Below are 18,054 nucleotides of genomic sequence, written 5' to 3'. Positions count from 1 at the left end.
CCATGCCAAGTCCAGGGCTGTCTGACCTGCCTCTGGTTAGTCAAGATTAAACAATCACATCAAAAGTCTTTCCTACTTTGGAGCTTTCCTTATTTGGCCTCTCTCCCAAGACCCTTATTTCAAAGTAGCTTGGTCCTGCGGTACCACCTGCTGCTTCTCACTGCTTCCGTGGCCCTTGCAACAATTTCGTTTTCTGTCACATTTATCTTACTCGTGAGGGACACGACTTAAATGAATAGTGAGGCCCTTCCACCATGTGGGTTCCACGGATCGAACCCAGTGGTCAGGCTGGACAGCAGGCACCGTTAACCACCGAGACATCTCACAGGGACGCGTTCCCGTATAGGCTCCCCCTGTTCTCCCAGGAATCAGCCGGGGGACAATAAGGACCAATGTGTCCACTACCCAGAGTCCACAGTAATACCTAACTGAATAAATATTATTACGACCCAATAAATATTGGACTCGGCTCAAGAACTACCGATCGGGCTCAGTAAGTATAAGCTAAAATGTAAGCCATCCCCCAGGGTCTAAAAGCACCACCGCTAGCCTGGGGTTCAAGAACCTGGGACCCGCGCCAGCGGCTGAAAAGCTCGCAGGGGTGCGGTTTGACGTTTCTAGGGTTTAAACTACGAAGTTCCGAAAAGGAGAGGTCGAAAGGGAAAAGGGGGTCACGGGAGGGTGTGCGCTTCTGTGTTTTGCGCTAGATCCCTGCAGGGACTCCGTGTGTCCCTTTGCCCTGGCTCTCGTCGCGGTCCCTTTAAGGAGCGCGTCCTGGGCGGAGCGGGCGGACCCGGGTCCCGGAAGCGGCGGGGGCGGCGGGCCTCTAGGCGGAGCGCTCTCCGGGACCGGGGCTCCCTGCTCCGTGCTGGTGCCCGGAGCAGCTGGGTGTGTGTTCCCCGCCGCGTCCCGGGCGCCCGGACCCCCGGGAGCCTGGAGCGTGCGTCCACCTTCTCCGAGGCCCCGCCGTCCGCTGGAGGCCGCGGGTCCGCATCTCTCCACCCCCGGCGCTCGGTGGCGATCTGGTGCGGGACAGCCCCGCGCGTGCTGACCCCGCTTCACCCCTCCCGGGTCCCCGGCTCAGGTCGCCGTCCGCCCCGGGTCTGGCCTGGCTTAGGCGGCGGCCCTGGAGGGAGGGGGCAGCCCGAGCTAGCCTCGCCTCATCCCGGAGCATCGCCACGAATGGCTTCTCCTTAAGCAGAGAGCAAGCAGCCCAGGGAGGATGGTGACCCTCTGGCGTTTGTCCGTCCGGGTCTGCTTGTCACACTTGAGGTGCTTTGAGCTCAGGAAGGAACGTAGCCTTTCCGGACCCCTGAGATGCTCTCGCAGTGCCAGACTGTGTTGGGTTCTGCTGGGTACTTTGCCCAAATTCGTCTCAGCCCGTGGGGATGTTGGAGAGGGGCCGACGCCTGGCAGCTCGTGCCGGCCAAAGGCCCACCCGAGTGACCTGGCTGAAAACGGACTGGTGGAAGTGGCCCAGGCGGGGCCTCTGGGCCGAGTGTTGCTGGGTCTCCGCCTAGGGCTCCGCGCTGGCGTTCTCTTGGCTAAATTCTTCCCCCTGCTCATCTTATACCCGCTCACCTACCTGGCTCCTGGCCTCTCCACCCTCTGGTTCCGCCTACTTTTGAAAGCCACAGAAACCTCAGGCCCAACATACATCAAGTTGGGTCAGTGGGCCAGCACCCGGCGCGATCTCTTTTCAGAGGCTTTCTGTGCCCAGTTCTCCAAACTGCATGTCCAGGTGACCCCCCACCCTTGGGCCCACACGGAATGCTTACTCCAGCAGGCGTTTGGGGAGGGTTGGGGCAGCTTCCTCTTTTTTGATACCCAGGAACCCGTGGGCTCAGGTTGTGTGGCCCAAGTGTACAAGGCATTCGCCAGCACTGCCCTGCTGGAGAGGGACAGAGCCCGGAGACTTGGGGGACCCTGTGTCCCACAGCTGTCCCCAGGAACCCCGGCAGTCGGGATGCAGAGGGAGCCCTTTTCGGAGTGGAAGCCTTTGGAAAACCTTGCTGACGAAGCATTTCTAGAAAAGCTGCTTCTCCCTAACGCTGACCTTGCTCCGTCACAAGTGGGCACATTTCAGGTTCCCGGCCACCTACCTAAGTCAGATCACCTCATCGCAGTGGCAGTGAAAGTGAGTGCTCTCGAAACCCCGGTCCTGTGGGCCCCAGCGCAACCCCGGTCCCGTGTGCCCCATCGTTGATCAACCTGCCTTGGATGCCTTTGATGAGCTATCCTGGTATAAAACATGAGATGGAATTCATTCATATTACACACACACACACCCCTTATACACGTGGACTACAGGTTATTTCTTGCAATATTTTTAGTGCAACTTTGCTTTGGCTTCAACCCATCTCCTGAGATTAGGTTTGGAACTTTTCGCTTGTGTTAGGTGAGTCCTTAAAAAGTTTCAGAGTTGGAAGCATTTCCAGTTTTGGGTTTTGGATTAGGGCTGCTCACTCAACTTTATTCTTGTTAGCTCAGCTGATACCTGTTCAATGCTGTGGTAGTAAAGACTGGACCTAGGGTGGGATCAAATTCGGTTCACACATGCTAGGCCACTGAGCCGTATTGTGAGCCTTCATTCTTCACACTTGCTAGGCCACTGAGCCGTATTGTGAGCCTTCGTTCCTGTTCTCTGGAGACAAGGCCTTGCCAAGTTAGTTTCCCCAGACAGGTCTTGAACCTGTGATTCGATTCTTCCCTCCCGGGTAGCACAAGGGATCACAGGTGCTACTCAAGTCCCCCCTCCCCCCTCTGTAGAGTCTTACTATGTAGCCCCCTTGGTAGTCATGGATCTCGCTGTGGTAGACTGCAAAGATCTGCCTGCCTCTGCCTCCTGTGCGCTGGGATTCAAGGTGTGTTCCTCCACAACAGGCTCTGGTTTCATTTCTTGAATTCAGGGAGTGGTGGCGTGAACAGTCTGAGGGGGGGGGGAACTACTTGGATTTTTGCTACTTCTGGGGAAGAGGGGCCACCACCCAAAGAGCATCATGGGTATTGGGTTACTTTGCTTTGAGGAGAAGCACTCTGGTTCTCTGGAGGGTGGGAGCCAGTGCTGGCTAGGTAAAATGTTTTTTCTGATCCCCTGTCTTGTCCGTGGTTCTTTCTGGCAGGTGTTACACCCTGGCCTGCTCACTCAGGTGTACATGGATTTACTGCTGATGAAGATTGGCAGCCAAGCCCTGGGGCTTTTACCAGGCGTCAAATGGCTTAGCTTGCCCGAGATTGTGAAAGAGTTTGAGAAGCTCATGATCCAACAGGTGACTCCTTCCCTCAGCTGTGAGTGGCACCTACCATAGTTCTTGCCATTAGTAGTTGCTTACGGACAGGTAAATGGGTAGGTTGTTTCCCAGTACCTCATGCGGGACATGATCTGTTAGTCAGGGTGGGTAATGCTAGCCGAGGAGACAGAACGGCCCAACCCACCAGTTTCACACGGCGAGGGAAGAGGAGGAGGGGCCTCTCCTTTGGAGTGTTTTAGCTCCCTTTACACCGCCATTACAACTGAGGAACCAGAGCCTGTGCTGCCTGTCACCACGGGGGCAAAAAGTGAACCTTGGCGTTTTTTGAGTTTACACTTATTTATTCTTGTGTGGGTGTGTGGAAGATGGGTAAGGCACTGCATCCCGTGGCATGTGTGCGTAAGTCAGAGGACGCTCCTGAGGAATCAGTTCTCCCCCTCCACAGAGTGGGTCCTTGAGACTGGGATTCCCATAGCACCAAGTGTGTTTGCCCGCTGAGCCATTCCGCTGGTCCAGAGTTGACTCTTTGAATTATGCTTTGTGTAGAAAGTCTGATTTGAGAGGGCAATAGGTTAGCATCCTTTAACGACAGACCTGCCTGACGTGTTTTCCCCAGTTGTCAGGCTTTTAGGCGGGCTGGGAGTGGGGAAAGGAAGCTCCTTCTTGCCCCTCGGGTCAGTCCCTTGGCTGTAGTTTTGAGGCTCATGCCTCTCTGGTGTCTGTCACTTGCCCTCTTCCCCATTCTCTGGGTATGCAAGCTCGGGCGGTTCTAGAAACAGCATCTATGTAGTGTCCACAGTTACCAACCTCATGCTTCCCCGGGAGCATCTGAGCAGAGGTTGGGAGCACAGCGCCTTACAGCAAGTAGGTGACATGGTGCACCTGTTACGCTGTGACTAACTGGATGTAGAGATTCCTTTTCGCAATTTACGATACAGGTATGTCTTGTGATACAGAACAAAAATGCCCTTATCCATCCCTCTTGGCCCCTGTGACCATCTCCAACATAGTCAATGTGGAACAGAGCTGACATGGGGGATACAAGAGATTTTTATGGGCCAGTCAGGACGTGGGAAACATTTCTTTCAGCCTGTCAACCAGAACTCCATGGAATTCGGAGAGCACTTAGGAAACACAAGTCTCTCTTTGTGCCTCAGGGCAAAATGAAACTAAAGGCATTAACTCTGTCACCAGCAGAGGCTGACCTCTAGGGCTGGAAGATTTATTGTCTTTGTCTTACTTTGTTTTTAGAGCTAATGAGTAGACATAGACCTCTCCCTGGTGGAGACCCCTTGGGGGCATTCATATAAGTAGCCAGACTTGGTAAACTTATGTTGAAGGAGCCAGAGTCTTCAAGTGGGCACCTGCCCTGGCTCCGTCCATACTGGGTGGCTCAGGTATGGGGGGGGTTCAGGAGCTCTGTACCAAGACTTCAGTTATATCTGCTGGTTGAAGATTTTTAAGTCCCAGACGCTCATTTTGATGTTTGGAAAGTATTTGGGTACCTGTGGTGGTGGCTCAGGCCACTCAGGAGGTGGAGACAGGTGGATGTCTGTAAATTCAAGTCCAGATGAATCCAAATGAGTTCCAGGTGGTGAGGTCCTATTTCAAAAAAGCAAAAATGGACAATAAAAAAGTTACTTGGGCTATTGGGATAATTAGAGCAACGGTGAATTTTACCAATAGCTCGGAAGAGGAAGTCTGGGGTCAAGAGAGATTCTGGCTCCTTGATGTCTTCCCATGGTGTAAGGGGCTAGGGTCCTAGGCCTCTTGTGTAAAGACGATATAGAGTTGCACTCTCAGGACCTAATCACTCGCAAGTCCTACTTGGTTATATATACTATTGTTGGAGGCTAGGATTTCAAATAGGAATGTGGGGGGGGGGGACTGAGAGGTGTGTGTGGAGGGGAGGTATCCATTCAGACCAGGGTAGAGAGCTTGGCTTTCTATCCTGGAGTATTGCAAGTTTGACGAAAGGGCAATTAAAACCGAGAAAATAGCCTCCAGTCCAAGCGTGTCTCCTCGTCTTCATTCTTGACTTGGCCTCCTTTCTGAGCTTCCGCTCCCATTAACAGCCTGACAGACGTCAGAGCCTGACAGACGTCAGGGTCCCGTCTCTTGGAACTCACCTCTTGGAACTCACGTCCCCGTATTTCACCCAAACAGGCCCACCTGGACGTCATTCTAAAGAGCAGAGGTTTCAGGGCCGCAGAGATGGCTCAGTGGTTAAGAGTACTTGCTGCTCTTGGTGAGGTCCCACAGGCAGCCTGTGTAACTCCAGCTCCAAGGGACTCCGATAGCCTCCTTTGACCTGTGTGGGCAACAGGCGCGTGTGTGGTGTACATACATATATGCACACAAAAACACACGTATAAAATAAATGGCCTCGAGTTCACAGAGATCTGCCCGTCTCTGCCTCCCCAAGTGCTGGGACTAAAAGGTGTGCGCCACCTGACACACATTCACACGACACGGATATGGTCAAACAGATCAGGAGAAAAGCTGGGAAGTCTATTAAAATAGGAATGCGGTCGGGCATTCAGCTGTGTCCGTGGCTCCAGTGGGCTGGAGGGAAGAATCCTTGTGTGGAAGAGACTGTAGCACCTTGATCCTAGTGGAAGGAACAGCCTAGTCCGGCACTGGGGCACTAAAAAGAGCTATGAGGTCAGACGGGCATCTATTGGCTGCTGGGAAGGGGGCCCAACTCCTACCAGGGGGTCTGGTGTCTGCCTTCGGGGAGTTCATGTGGACCATGGATGTTTCCGCCTCCAGCTGAGCGTCTTCTCTGAGCTCCTGGTGGAGCCAGGGAGAGAAGGGGAATCTGCAGACCTGGGGTCCCGGAGGGCTCCCCGTGTCCACACTGACTCCTTCCTCTCCATCCCCGCAGATAGACCTGCGTTATGAAGCTCGGAATCTGGAACACTTTCAGCACAACTTCGAGAACATCACGTCTGTGAGATTCCCCACCCCGCTGCACCCCCTGGTCGCTCGGGACATACTGGTGGAAACATATGAAGTAAGAACCTGGTCCCCCTTGTCACTCGTAACTGGCCATCTCCACACGGGCTTCATGCTGGGGGGGACGATATGGTTCTTGTCTGTAAAACTGGGAGAGGGCTGAGAGGGGTCGGGGGCTTGTCCAGCGTGTGCAAGGCCCTGGGTCCTTTCCCGGGCACTGGAAAAAAAAAATAAACAACCTACTATACACATGAACTCTGGGAAAAGCCGGGCGTGGGGCGGGGGTGGGGTGGGGGATGGGCGGGAGAGGCGCGAGCTGGTCCGGAGAGCTGCAGGTAGTTTAAAGACTTGTTTAGAATTGAAAACCTACTTGGCTGTCTTATTAGCTGGCAAGCCCGTGGCACTGTCCCAGGAGCAAGTGACACATTGAATGAAAACACACGTGACACAGAGGACGTGCTTGGCAAGCATTTGCCTTAGCTGTCCCCTAGACCTGTCTCATTAGGACGTGGTAATGACTCTAAGGACTTATTTCCTAAGCTGTGTGTAACTCTGAGCCTGTTCTTAGACTTATGCTCCATGTCAGCGGCTTGCTTGACTGAACCAAGTGTTGATTTTTCGCTGGTTGCTCGTTCTTCCGGCTGCCCTTTTCCCTTTTCCGGGTGGAGCGCCTGCTCGTGTCTCTGTTGGATGGTCCTTTTGTTTTGCTTTGTTTGGGGACAGTCTCACACATTCCAGACTGGCCTCAAACTTTCTTCGCAGCCAGCGATGACCTGAAACTCCTGCCTGTTCTTCCCGCCTCTGCCTCCCAGGGCTGGGACTACAGGCTGGCACCCCATGCCTGGCTCTGGCCCATGTCTGCCCCGTCTTTGCCCAGGGCCCCTGGAATCTCTTTCCTGTTAGTAGCAGAGTTGATAGCTGCAAACCGCTGGGCGTTTCTTTTGAGAAGTCCATGAAGGAAATGCAAATACATTAAAAGCAGTGTGTTAGGCCGGCGTTGGTGGCGCACGCCTTTAATCCCAGCACTCGGGAGGCAGAGGCAGGCGGATCTCTGTGAGTTCGAGGCCGGGCTGGACCGATAGCCTCGGAAACAATACAGAGAAACCCTGTCTCGGAAAAACCAAAAAAAAAAAAAAAAAGCAGTGTGTTAGTGACAGATTTGTAGGGGCTCTACGACCAGCCTCTGGGTCGCATTGCTGTTCAAGGAAGACACGCACAGATGTGTGATCTGGACGGGGGTGGGGGGTGGGATGGGGGGTGGGGGTGGTGGCCAGCAGCATTGAAGCTGTCTCCCTACTGTCTTTAAGGAGAGCGTCCCGGTATCCAGCTACCAGCAGGCAGGAATTCCTGCAGACCTGAAGAGGAAGATTGCACATCTGGGGATCAACATGCTTTTGAAGATGGTGAGCTTGGGGCCCCGGATGTTGAGGTCCAGCACATGGAAGTGCTGGGACCCATCTGGGTGCTGAGGCTCAGTTCCTAAGCCGAATGCTTGGGAGAAAGTGCCGAGGGCTCAGCCGGGCACCGGCTGGGAGGGGCAGCCAAGCGGAGTGCTGCAGGCTGAGCTCCTGAGTTCAGTGAAGCTCCTCAGGTGCTCCTGTGACACACAGCTTGTGTCCTTGCTCTGTGTCCTTGCCTGCTGTGTGCTGTGGAAAGAGCAGTAAGCCACGGTTCGGACCAACAGCAGGTATGATGTGTTAGGTACTCCTCGCTCGCTCGTTCATTCATTCATTCATTCATTCATTCATTCATTCATTCAGTATTTATGGAGTACCTGCTGTATGCCAAGTGCTGAGTTGAGTATTAGACGTAATTGAAAACAGATCTGACCACAGTGTGACTGGGTGAACCAGCTTGGAAGAATCTTGTCACGTTGGGAGCCCGTGCCCAACGATTAGCTTGCAGGGACTTTTTCAGGATCCAGTGCTTTACCCAGGAAGTGGCTCCATTTTGTCTGGGATGGGGACACTGTGTCACCAGGGTGAAGACCAATGGTGAGACTGGTCTAGACACAGCAGCCTGTGATGAGGATGCGTCGCAGTGGGAGGTGTGAAGACACACTGTGCGGGACTCTCAGATGTGAAGACACACTGTGCGGGACTCTCAGATGTGAAGACACACTGTGCGGGACTCTCAGATGTGAAGACACACTGTGCGGGACTCTCAGATGTGAAGACACACTGTGCGGGACTCTCAGATGTGAAGACACACTGTGCGGGACTCTCAGATGTGAAGACACACTGTGCGGGACTCTCAGATGTGAAGGCACACTGTGCGGGACTCTCAGAGTCAGGACTTGTGGGCAAGGGGATCATCTGAGTTCTCTTCCCTTAAAACTGTTTCCTACTTCTTTATTGCAATATTTGCTGAAGTACACACACGCATGCACGACTCAAGAGCACACACACACACACACACACACAAGTCCAGGTGACTCTATAATAAACACACACGCACACACACAAGTCCAGGCTGACCTCACACTCAGATTAGTCCTCCTGCCTCAACTATTTAAGTACTACTAGGATTACAGGTCATCGTGCCTGACAAGTATACAGGTCTTTTTTTTTTTTTATGTGCATTGATGTTTTGCCTGCACATATGTCTGTGTGAGGATGCCAGATCTGCTGGAACTGGAGGTACAGACAGCTGTGAGCTGCCATGTGGGTGCTGGGAATTGAACTAGGGATCTCTGGAAGAGGAGCTAGTGCTCTTAACCTCTGAGCCATCTCTCCAGCCCCAAGTATCCAGGTCTTAAATGTATTTTTAAATTTGTATCTTTTTAATACATTAAAAACTTTTAAGTTTTAAAAGTTTGCCTGGTACCAAGAAAGCCAGAAAAGGGCATTAAATAACTTGGAACTGGAGTTACAGACGGTTGTGAACTGCCAGCTGGTGCTGGGAATCCAACCCAGGTCCTTTGGAAGAACAGCAGGTGCTCTTTTTATTTTTTTTGAGACAGGGTTTCTGACTCACAGAAATCCTCCTGCCTCTGCCTCCAAGCGCTGGGATTTCCTGAACAGCCTCCAAAGCAATACAGAGAAACCCTGTCTCGAAAAAAAAAAAATTAAGACCCAAACCAGACGGAAACCAAACCAAACCTTTGGCTTGGCCAAATTCTTGTTTGAGAGCATCTAGCGGCAAGGGCTTTGAGGGGTGCCCACCCCTTGGCTTGTCACTGGCAGCCTGCTGCCCCCTAAGACTTCCTGCAGGTACCCAGGGGTGCTGGTGTGGGAGTTGGCACAGACCTGACCGGTGCAGCTCTCTTCCAGATATTCGTGGATAACTTTGTGCACGGAGACCTTCACCCTGGGAACATCCTGGTCCAAGGTGCTGACGGATCGTCCCCAGGCCTGGAGATTGAGCAGCAGCAGCAGCAGCAGCAGGTGAACGTCAGTGACGCACTGGTGGCCTCCGTGGTGCCTGCCCTGTGCCCGCTGCGCCTGGTGCTGTTGGATGCTGGCATTGTGGCAGAGTTGCAGGCTTCAGACCTGAGGAATTTCCGGGCAGTGTTCCTGGCTGTAGCGCTGGGGCAGGTGAGGCTCACTCACTGGGGTTGGCCCTTGAGGCTTCGGGGAAAGGCCGAGGTGGGTTGCCGGGGTGCTGTGGGTGCGGGTGGAGCCTGCGTGGGCGCTGACAGTGTGCTGGGTCTCAGGCTCAGCGGCTTAAGGTCGGCACCCTCAGCAGGGAAGGCACTCTGCTCGCCTGCGTAGCCTCTTATTCTGTCAGCAAATTTGTTGGCACGGTGGTGACAAGAAGCTAGCTTTAAAAAAAAATCAATTATTTTTGTGTGTGGTGCGTGTATGTGTGTGTGTGTGTGTGTGTGTATGTGTGTGTGTGTGTGATGGAGGTGAGCATGAGACACGGTGTGCGTGGGGGGATGGGCAGAGGACACTCTCAGGACTTTGGGCAGCTCTGTCCTCCAGCCCTGCTTTCCAGGGACTGAACCCGGGTCCTCAGGCTTGTGTGGCAAGCGCCCCTTAGCCACTGAGCCGCCTCACTGGCTGTGCTAGCTTTTTGATCAAGCAGTGGCTGTCTTCCATCTGCGTTCTTCGCTGCAAAGGGCCAACTAAAGCCTGAAGCCATTGCAAGGTGCCTCCTGCTTAAACGCTAAACGCTGGGATGCAGTGTGGGCGGGGCCGTCTTCCTCCGTGCAGATTGGTGTGTGGGACAGAGGTCACTGTGGGCGGTGACACCAGGGAAGGACTGGATGTCCTGGGAGACTGTGGGTACTTTGGTTGGAGTGGGCTTGTGGATCAGGGAGAAGGCTTCGTCCTGGGAACCAGGACAGCTCAGCCCCTCCAGCCTAGCTTACTGGTCTGTGAGGTACTTAAGCATCAGGACTCCCGCCTTTTCCTGACTGGAAGCACCCCGTGTGGCCCAGCAGGGAGAAAGAGGCTGCTTGCATCATTGTCTTGACTGGGCTAGTAGGGCAGGGCTGCTGGCTAGCAGAAGTCTTCACATCTTTGGCTAGCTGGCGGGCCTCGTGGATAGTAGCTGCTGAAAAGATTGGGGACACAAAACTGGGTGGTAGAAAAACCAAGTAGAACTGAGACACAGCCGGGTGTTGATGGCGCACGCCTTTAATCCCAGCACTCGGGAGGCAGAGGCAGGCGGATCTCTGTGAGTTCGAGGCCAGCCTGGTCTACAAGAGGGAGTTCCAGGACAGCCTCCAAAACAATACAGAGAAACCCTGTCTCGAAAAAAACAAAACAAAACAAAACAACAACAACAAAAAAAAACTGAGAGCCGAGATTGTTCACCAAGCCACTTTTTTTGTATAACTCCCAGGGCCACAAAGTGGCTGAGCTCATCCTGCATCATGCCCGGGCCAACGAGTGCACGGATGTGGAAAGGTTCAAGGCTGAGATGGCTACGTTGGTGACCCAAGCCAGGAAGAACACCCTCACCCTGGAAAAGGTAGGCGGGCATCGCGGGCACCGGCAGAGCCTTGCGTAACTAACTGAGCGGCCTCTGTGTGGGAAGCTTGCAAAGAGCAGGCGTTTTGGGGGTGGTGTTGAGACGGATTTTTTTGTATGTAGTCCTGGCTGTCCTGGAACTCGCTCTGTAGACCAGGCTAGCCTGGAACTCAGAGATCCGCCTGCCTCTGCCTCCCGAGCGCTGGGATTAAAGGTGTGCGCCACCTCCCGGCAGGAGGTAGAGTTGTTAAGTCTGGTATTAAAAAAAAAAAAAAAACCCAAAAACTTGTTCTCACACCTTCCAAGAAGCTCAAGGGGCTGAAATCGCAGGCCCGTTGCTGGCAGCACCCTGCTTGATCCAGGGACTGGCTGTTATGGAGACACCGGAACACGCAGGGGGAGGCAGCAAGCCAGAGATGTGCCGTGTACCTGTGTCCCTTGCTTGGCCTGACCCAGAGTCATGGTGCACGCCCACCCTGTTAAGTCACCTGCCTTGTCAAGCTGATGGCCTGCGTTAGCAGGACTGGCCGTGCAGAGCGGCCACCAGCGATGCCGACTGGGTTAGTGCAGACGGTCACTAACCGCAGGCACACATGCCGGAACTGTGCTCACGCTAAGCACATGCACACATGCTGGAACTGTGCTCACACTAACCGCACACACACACACATGCCGGAACTGTGTTCACACTAACCGCATGTACACACACACATGCCGGAACTATGCTCACACTAACCGCATGCACACACATGCCGGAACTGAGCTCACACTAACCGCATGTACACACACACACACACATGCTGGACCTGTGCCCACACTAACCGCATGCACACACACATGCCAGAACTGTGCCCACACTAACCGCATGCACACACACATGCCGGAACTGTGCTCACGCTAACCGCATGCACACACATGCCAGAACTGTGCCCACACTAACTGCATGTACACACACATGCCGGAACTGTGCCCACGCTAACCGCATGCACACACACACACACACACACATGCCAGAACTGTGCCCACACTAACCGCATGCACACACACATGCCAGAACTGTGCCCACACTAACCGCATGCACACACACACATGCCAGAACTGTGCCCACACTAACCGCATGCACACACACACACATGCCAGAACTGTGCCCACACTAACCGCATGCACACACACATGCCGGAACTGTGCTCACGCTAACCGCATGCACACACACACACATGCCGGAACTGCGCTCACACTAACCGCATGCACACACACACACATGCCGGAACTGTGCCCACACTAACCGCATGTACACACACACATGCCAGAACTGTGCCCACACTAACCGCATGCACACACACATGCCGGAACTGTGCTCACGCTAACCGCATGCACACACACACACATGCCGGAACTGCGCTCACACTAACCGCATGCACACACACACACATGCCGGAACTGTGCCCACACTAACCGCATGTACACACACACATGCCGGAACTGTGCCCACACTAACCGCATGCACACACACATGCTGGAACTGTGCTCACGCTAACTGCATGCACACACACACACATGCCGGAACTGTGCCCACACTAACCGCATGTACACACACACATGCTGGAAACGGTGCTTACACTAACCGCATGCACACACACAGGCCAGAACTGGTGTCCACACCAGGCAGGCCTCTGTCTCTGCTATTGAGCTACGCCTCGTCTGTTTACTTGGTGACTTTCTGAGTGTCGCAAGGGATGGGGAGAAGGATGGATTGGGCGTGGTTCTGAGGCTTCTTCTGTAGGCGTTTGTGAAGTGTGTGGGAGTGAGCCCTGTGTTGGTACCGAGTCCTTTTGTTGTTGTTGAGTAGTCCCCTGTTAGTGTGTGCACACTTCTGAGCGTGAGAAGGGGGGGTGGGGAAGTGGGAAGGACAGGACCCTGAAGGGGAAGAGATGCTTTCGGGGTTCTACTGGGTTCTTTTGTTTTCCAGCTTCACGTTTCCAGCCTCCTCTCCAGTGTTTTTAAGCTACTGATGATCCACAAGGTGAGATGTCACTAGAGAGAAGTCTTGGGAAGAGGCGGGGCGGGCACAGGGCAGAGGACTGGGTGGACCCGCTTTCCCCCAGCTTCTCCTACACGTTGAGTATGGGTTTCTAATCTTGTGAAGCAGGCCCAGCGGGCTCGTGGGCCCTCGAGAACAAAGTCTGTGGGTCTGCCAGTCCATGTAGGCAGTGGAGGTGCTGTGATCCTTACATGACGAAAAATGTCTTCATAGACAGAGAGGGTCCAGCAGATAATCCTTCCCTTCCGCTCCCTGGCTTGTGTTAATAGTGCTCAGGCAAGGTGCCACCAGAAGCCCCAGTGCACCCTCCTGACCGCAGCACACGGGAGGCATACGGGTCGGCGACGCGGTTGTGAGGATGCTCAGCTGAATCCCCAGGTCTGAGGAGAACTGCTGTCTTGTGTTCCAGGTGAAGCTTGAGAGCAACTTTGCCTCCATTGTGTTCGCCATCATGGTGCTGGAGGGGCTCGGCCGCTCGCTGGACCCCACGCTGGACGTCCTGGAGGCAGCAAAGCCCTTTCTTCTCAGAGGAGGGGGGTCCCTGTGACTGTGGCGGGGGACACACAGTGAAGGCAGGCCCCGGCGTCTGCCCTTTGGCAGCGGAGACATCTAAAATTGGCATGTGTGGCAGAAGCACCAGTAATTACCCGGTGACCTGCAGGACCTGTTGAAAAAACTTTGGGTTAGGGTATAAAGCGAGGGAGGCTGAAGCTGGTGCCAGAGAAGCCATTTCAGGAAAAACACCCTGCAGAAGAAGACAAAATACATTGACTTATTTTGTTTTTCTGTTTTCCTCCCCCTTTAAAAAAAAGTGTGGTGTGTGTGTGTGTGGTGTGGTGTGTGTGTGGTGTGTATGTAAGTGTGTGGTATGTGGTGTGTGTGTGTGTGGTGTGTGGTGTGTGTGTGTGGTGTGTATGTATGTGTGTGGTGTGGTGTGTGTATGTATGTGTGTATGTGTGTGTGGTGTGTGTGTGTGTGTGTGTGTGTGTGTGTGTGTAGAGGCCAGCAGAGGGCACTGAATGGCCCTCTGTAGTTTTAGGCAGTTGTGGGCATGGGTTTTGGGAACTGAACTTGGCACTTTTGGAAGAGAAGCAAAGTGCTCCCAACCACTGAGCTGTCTCTCCAGCTCCTTTTTCTTTCATTTTAACATCACACTTAGTTGTGTAAGAGGGAGGACTGTGGGGGATGGGGGACAGCTCACGTGCCATAGCATCTGTGTGTGTGTGCTCAGATCAGAGCTGTATTTCTAGGATTTCTTGAACTAAGATCAAGCTGGCCTCAAGCATCTTTACCCCACCTATCCTGCTGGTCTGTTTTTCTTAACTCTACTCTCTTTGGCTAGGTGGTTCTTGCTGGTGGGTCCCACCTTTGACATAGGTTAGAAAATGACACAAAATCCTGTAGACCACATCTACAGGTGGTGGTCCATGCCTTTAATCCTAGCACTTGGGAGGCAGAGACAGACAGATAGATCTCTGAGTTTGAGGCCGGCCTGGTCTCGAGAGTGAGTTCAGGACAGCCTGGACTGTACAAAGAAACCCTGTCTCATTCCCCCCACCAAAAAAAAGAAAGAAAATGATGTATACATTTGGAAAAAATAATCACACATAATCACATACACCTTCCACACAACTCATTTTTAAATTTTATATGCCAATAGCAGGAAACTTATGAAGACACAATTTGCAATTTGGGCAAATTTTACTGGTGTTCAAGTTCTTGACAATTTTTAACATTTTCCAATTTCTTCCATAACTTATTTTCCCAAGTTAAAACAAAATAGTGAGGTGGGCAGTGGTGGCACCCATCTTTAATCCCAGTGCTTGGGAGGCAGGGGCAGGCTTGTAAAAGGAGATTTTCTCCATCTATCTAGGTCACACTGGACTGGTTTTCTCTCCACCCACTGGGTCCCACGGCCCATCAATGAAATAACCACTCTGAGACTTAGTATCAGTTACAATGGTTTAGCCAATGGCTTAGGCTTCTTACTGGTTAGCTCTCTCTTCATTGTTAACCCATTTCTATTAATCTGTGTATCTCCACATGGCCTTCACTTACTGGTGATGCCCTGACCTCTTGACTCCGCAGCTGCTACATGGCGTCTCTCCTTTGCCTTTCTTTTCCCTGCCTCCATTCGGAATTCCTGCCTAGCTAAATCCTGCCTTTCCATTGGCCAAGACACCTTTATTCATCAACCAATAAAAGCAACACATATTTACAGCATACAAAAGGACCTGCCACACATCAGGCAGGTCTCTCTGAGGCCAGTCTGGTCTACAGAGTGAGTTTCAGGGCATCCAAGACTACACAGAGAAACCCTGTCTTGAAAATAACCAAAACCAAAACCCAAACAACAACAAAAAACTCCAAACCAAAAGCAACCCCCTCCAAAAACAAAACAAAACAAAACAAAAAACCAAACCAACAAACCAAAACAGAACAAAAAATAGCGAGGCTGGTGGTATAGCTCAATGGTTGAGGCTTATGTACCATGTACGTGGTTCTAGGTTCAATCCTCAGGAACCCTCACCCCCATAGGAGACTGTGTGTCTGTGAGTGTGGAGGTCAGAGGATAATGTCAGGAATTGATCTTTCTTTTCTTCCCGTGTTCTGAGGAGGACCAAGCCCAGGTCACCAAGCTTGCATGGTCAGCCCATTTCCACAGAGAGCATCCCACGGGCCCTCTGTGGCCTTCTAGAAGTGTAAGCTGTGCTTGCTGGCTCTGTGTTCTTGCCTAGAACTAGACAGCTATGCCGTTTGGGAAGTGAACTTTCCAGAAATGACTGCCTTCTGCCCTTTCCATTCATGGACTCTATCTCTTAATGGTTTGTACATGTTGTGGACTCTATCTCTTAATGGTTTGTACACGTTGTTAGAAGGAGTGGTAGACAGTAGCCCAGAGAAAACCAGGCCATTGTCAGTAAACTAGAAAGTCAACTATCATCCATAGAGAGAATCCTGCAGGCCATTGTCGGTAAACTAGAAAGTCAACTATCATCCATAGAGAGGATCCTGCAGGCCATTGTCTATAAACTAGAAAGTCAACTATCATCCATAGAGAGAATCCTGCAGGCCATTGTCTATAAACTAGAAAGTCAACTATCATCCATAGAGAGAATCCTGCAGGTTCATGGTTCAACCCAAGGCTGTCTTCCTTTAGCAGACACAATTTACCACTCAAAAGCCAGTGTTTGGGAGCCAAGAATTGGTGGTGGGAAGGAGGCAGATTTAGAACATGGAGGTGTTATTTTCTTCAAAACCTCAGCTTTGGGGAGCTCATCCAGAGAGGGGTCTCTGTTTCTTCCCTGTGGGGACCATCCCAGCCAGTCAGCTTCCTGACTGGTTTCTGTGTTTCCACGGAGGTCAGAAGTGGGCATCATCCCTTGGAGCTGGAGTGACCTGAGGTTGTGAGCCATGTGATGCCCAGGGAGAGCAGAACATGCTCTTAAGCACTAAGCCATCTCTCCAGCTCCCCGGGTCGTCTGAACATAGCTTGTCACCTCCTACAGGCTAAACCTCATAGCAGTTTACATGGCTTGGATCGTTTATGCACAGAACTAAAACTAAGGAAGGCACTGATCACCCCTGATGTTATCTGAGGTCCATCAGACGTTCTAAGTTCTTTAAAGCCAGAGAAAGACTATTTATACTTAGTAAAGCCAGTGAGGTAGCTTAGCTGGCTCTGAGAGCAAAAGTGTGTATTGTCAAGCCTACTGGCCTTAGCTCAGTCTCTGGGACCTACATGACAAAGGAGAACCGATTCCTGCAGATTCCCTCTATGTGTGCACCATGGCACATTCTTACTCATACACATAACAGCAGCAACAACAACAATACACACACACACACACACACACACACACACACACACAGAGAGAGAGAGAGAGAGAGAGAGAGAGAGAGAGAGAGAGAGAGAGAGAGAGAGAGAGAGAGAGAGAGAGAGAGAGAGAGAGAGAGAGAGGAGAAATAATGTAAGCTTGGATCCCACAGGGTGAGTGAGAACTCCTGAAAGTTGTCCTCTGACTCCTACATGCATGCCACGGTGCACGTGTACCCCACACATAACAACACACACACACACACACACACACACACAATGAAGTGCTAAATTTTTACCATCACTTTTAATGTTCTCAGAGTAGGTCTGGCTGGGCGGTGGTGGCGCACGCCTTTAATCCCAGCACTCGGGAGGCAGAGGCAGGTGGATCTCTGTGAGTTCCAGGCCAGGCTGGACCGACAGCATCCAAAACAATACAGAGAAACCTTGTCTCGTAAAAACCAAACCAAACCAAACCAAAACAGAGTAGGTCTTGCCTGCTTTCCATCCCATATTTGGAGGCTTGGTGGGAAGAAGTCAGGTTCATTCAGGGTCTTGCAGTTATGAGTTTTGTTAGGATTTAACTCCTAGGACAGGTTTCCTGTTACATACAGGGGCAAAGAGTCCCATATGTTGGCACAGAAGGCAAGTTATTAGTCACATGTGATGCTGTCATGTCACTAAATTCAGGTCTATCCTTGATAATATCTATCCCATACCAGACTCTTTTTTCTTTTTGATTTTTGAAGTCAGGGTTTCTCTGTGTAGCTTTGTAGACCAAACTGGCCTCGAATTCACAGAGATCCGCCTGCCTCTGCCTCCTGAGTGCTGGGATTAAAGGTGTGCCCCATACTTGACTCTTGAATATGGACAGAACACCATAGGGATTCTCCAAAGGGTGAGCTTGGCAGGCTAGGGTTACAACTTAAAACTGCATGTTCTGAAAACAAACCCAAACTATAACGTACCAAGGGAAACCTTGCTGGAAACAATATTCTCAGTATCACCAAAAACAAAACAAATGCCCCACAAAACAAACAAACAAACAAACCCCAAAACAGCCCACTA

At 52.0% G+C, this 18,054-nt stretch overlaps 1 protein-coding gene across 2 annotated transcripts; it reads left to right on the top strand.

Moving 5' to 3' along the window:
- Window positions 1–806: 806 nt before the first annotated feature.
- On the top strand, window positions 807–13,951 carry Adck2 (aarF domain containing kinase 2). Of its 2 annotated transcripts, XM_040728804.1 has the most exons (9): window positions 807–1,741; window positions 1,832–2,137; window positions 3,123–3,269; window positions 6,139–6,267; window positions 7,517–7,612; window positions 9,482–9,745; window positions 11,001–11,129; window positions 13,098–13,151; window positions 13,579–13,951. In XM_040728804.1, exons 1-9 carry the CDS (start codon window positions 1,223–1,225, stop codon window positions 13,714–13,716), a joined length of 1,782 nt encoding a protein of 593 aa, XP_040584738.1. In that variant the 5' UTR covers window positions 807–1,222; the 3' UTR covers window positions 13,717–13,951. The 2 variants fall into 2 exon arrangements, with proteins under 2 accessions (XP_040584738.1, XP_040584737.1); XM_040728803.1 differs by having other exon boundaries at window positions 807–2,137.
- Window positions 13,952–18,054: the final 4,103 nt, after the last annotated feature.

The sequence above is a fragment of the Mesocricetus auratus genome, unplaced genomic scaffold (assembly GCF_017639785.1).
Source record: "Mesocricetus auratus isolate SY011 unplaced genomic scaffold, BCM_Maur_2.0 Super-Scaffold_100019, whole genome shotgun sequence".
NCBI lineage: Eukaryota > Metazoa > Chordata > Mammalia > Rodentia > Cricetidae > Mesocricetus > Mesocricetus auratus.
The sequence above is the reverse complement of the archived record's forward strand: the minus strand, read 5'-3'. Positions and strand labels throughout refer to the sequence as shown.

Excerpts from the sequence above, each read along its gene's own strand:
- Adck2 (XM_040728803.1), top strand. The coding sequence starts at position 1,223 with ATGGTGACCCTCTGGCGTTTGTCCGTCCGGGTCTGCTTGTCACACTTG. Across the intron at positions 2,138-3,122 it reads TCATCGCAGTGGCAGTGAAA|GTGTTACACCCTGGCCTGCT; the intron begins GTGAGTGCTCTC and ends TCTTTCTGGCAG. Across the intron at positions 11,130-13,097 it reads ACACCCTCACCCTGGAAAAG|CTTCACGTTTCCAGCCTCCT; the intron begins GTAGGCGGGCAT and ends TTTGTTTTCCAG.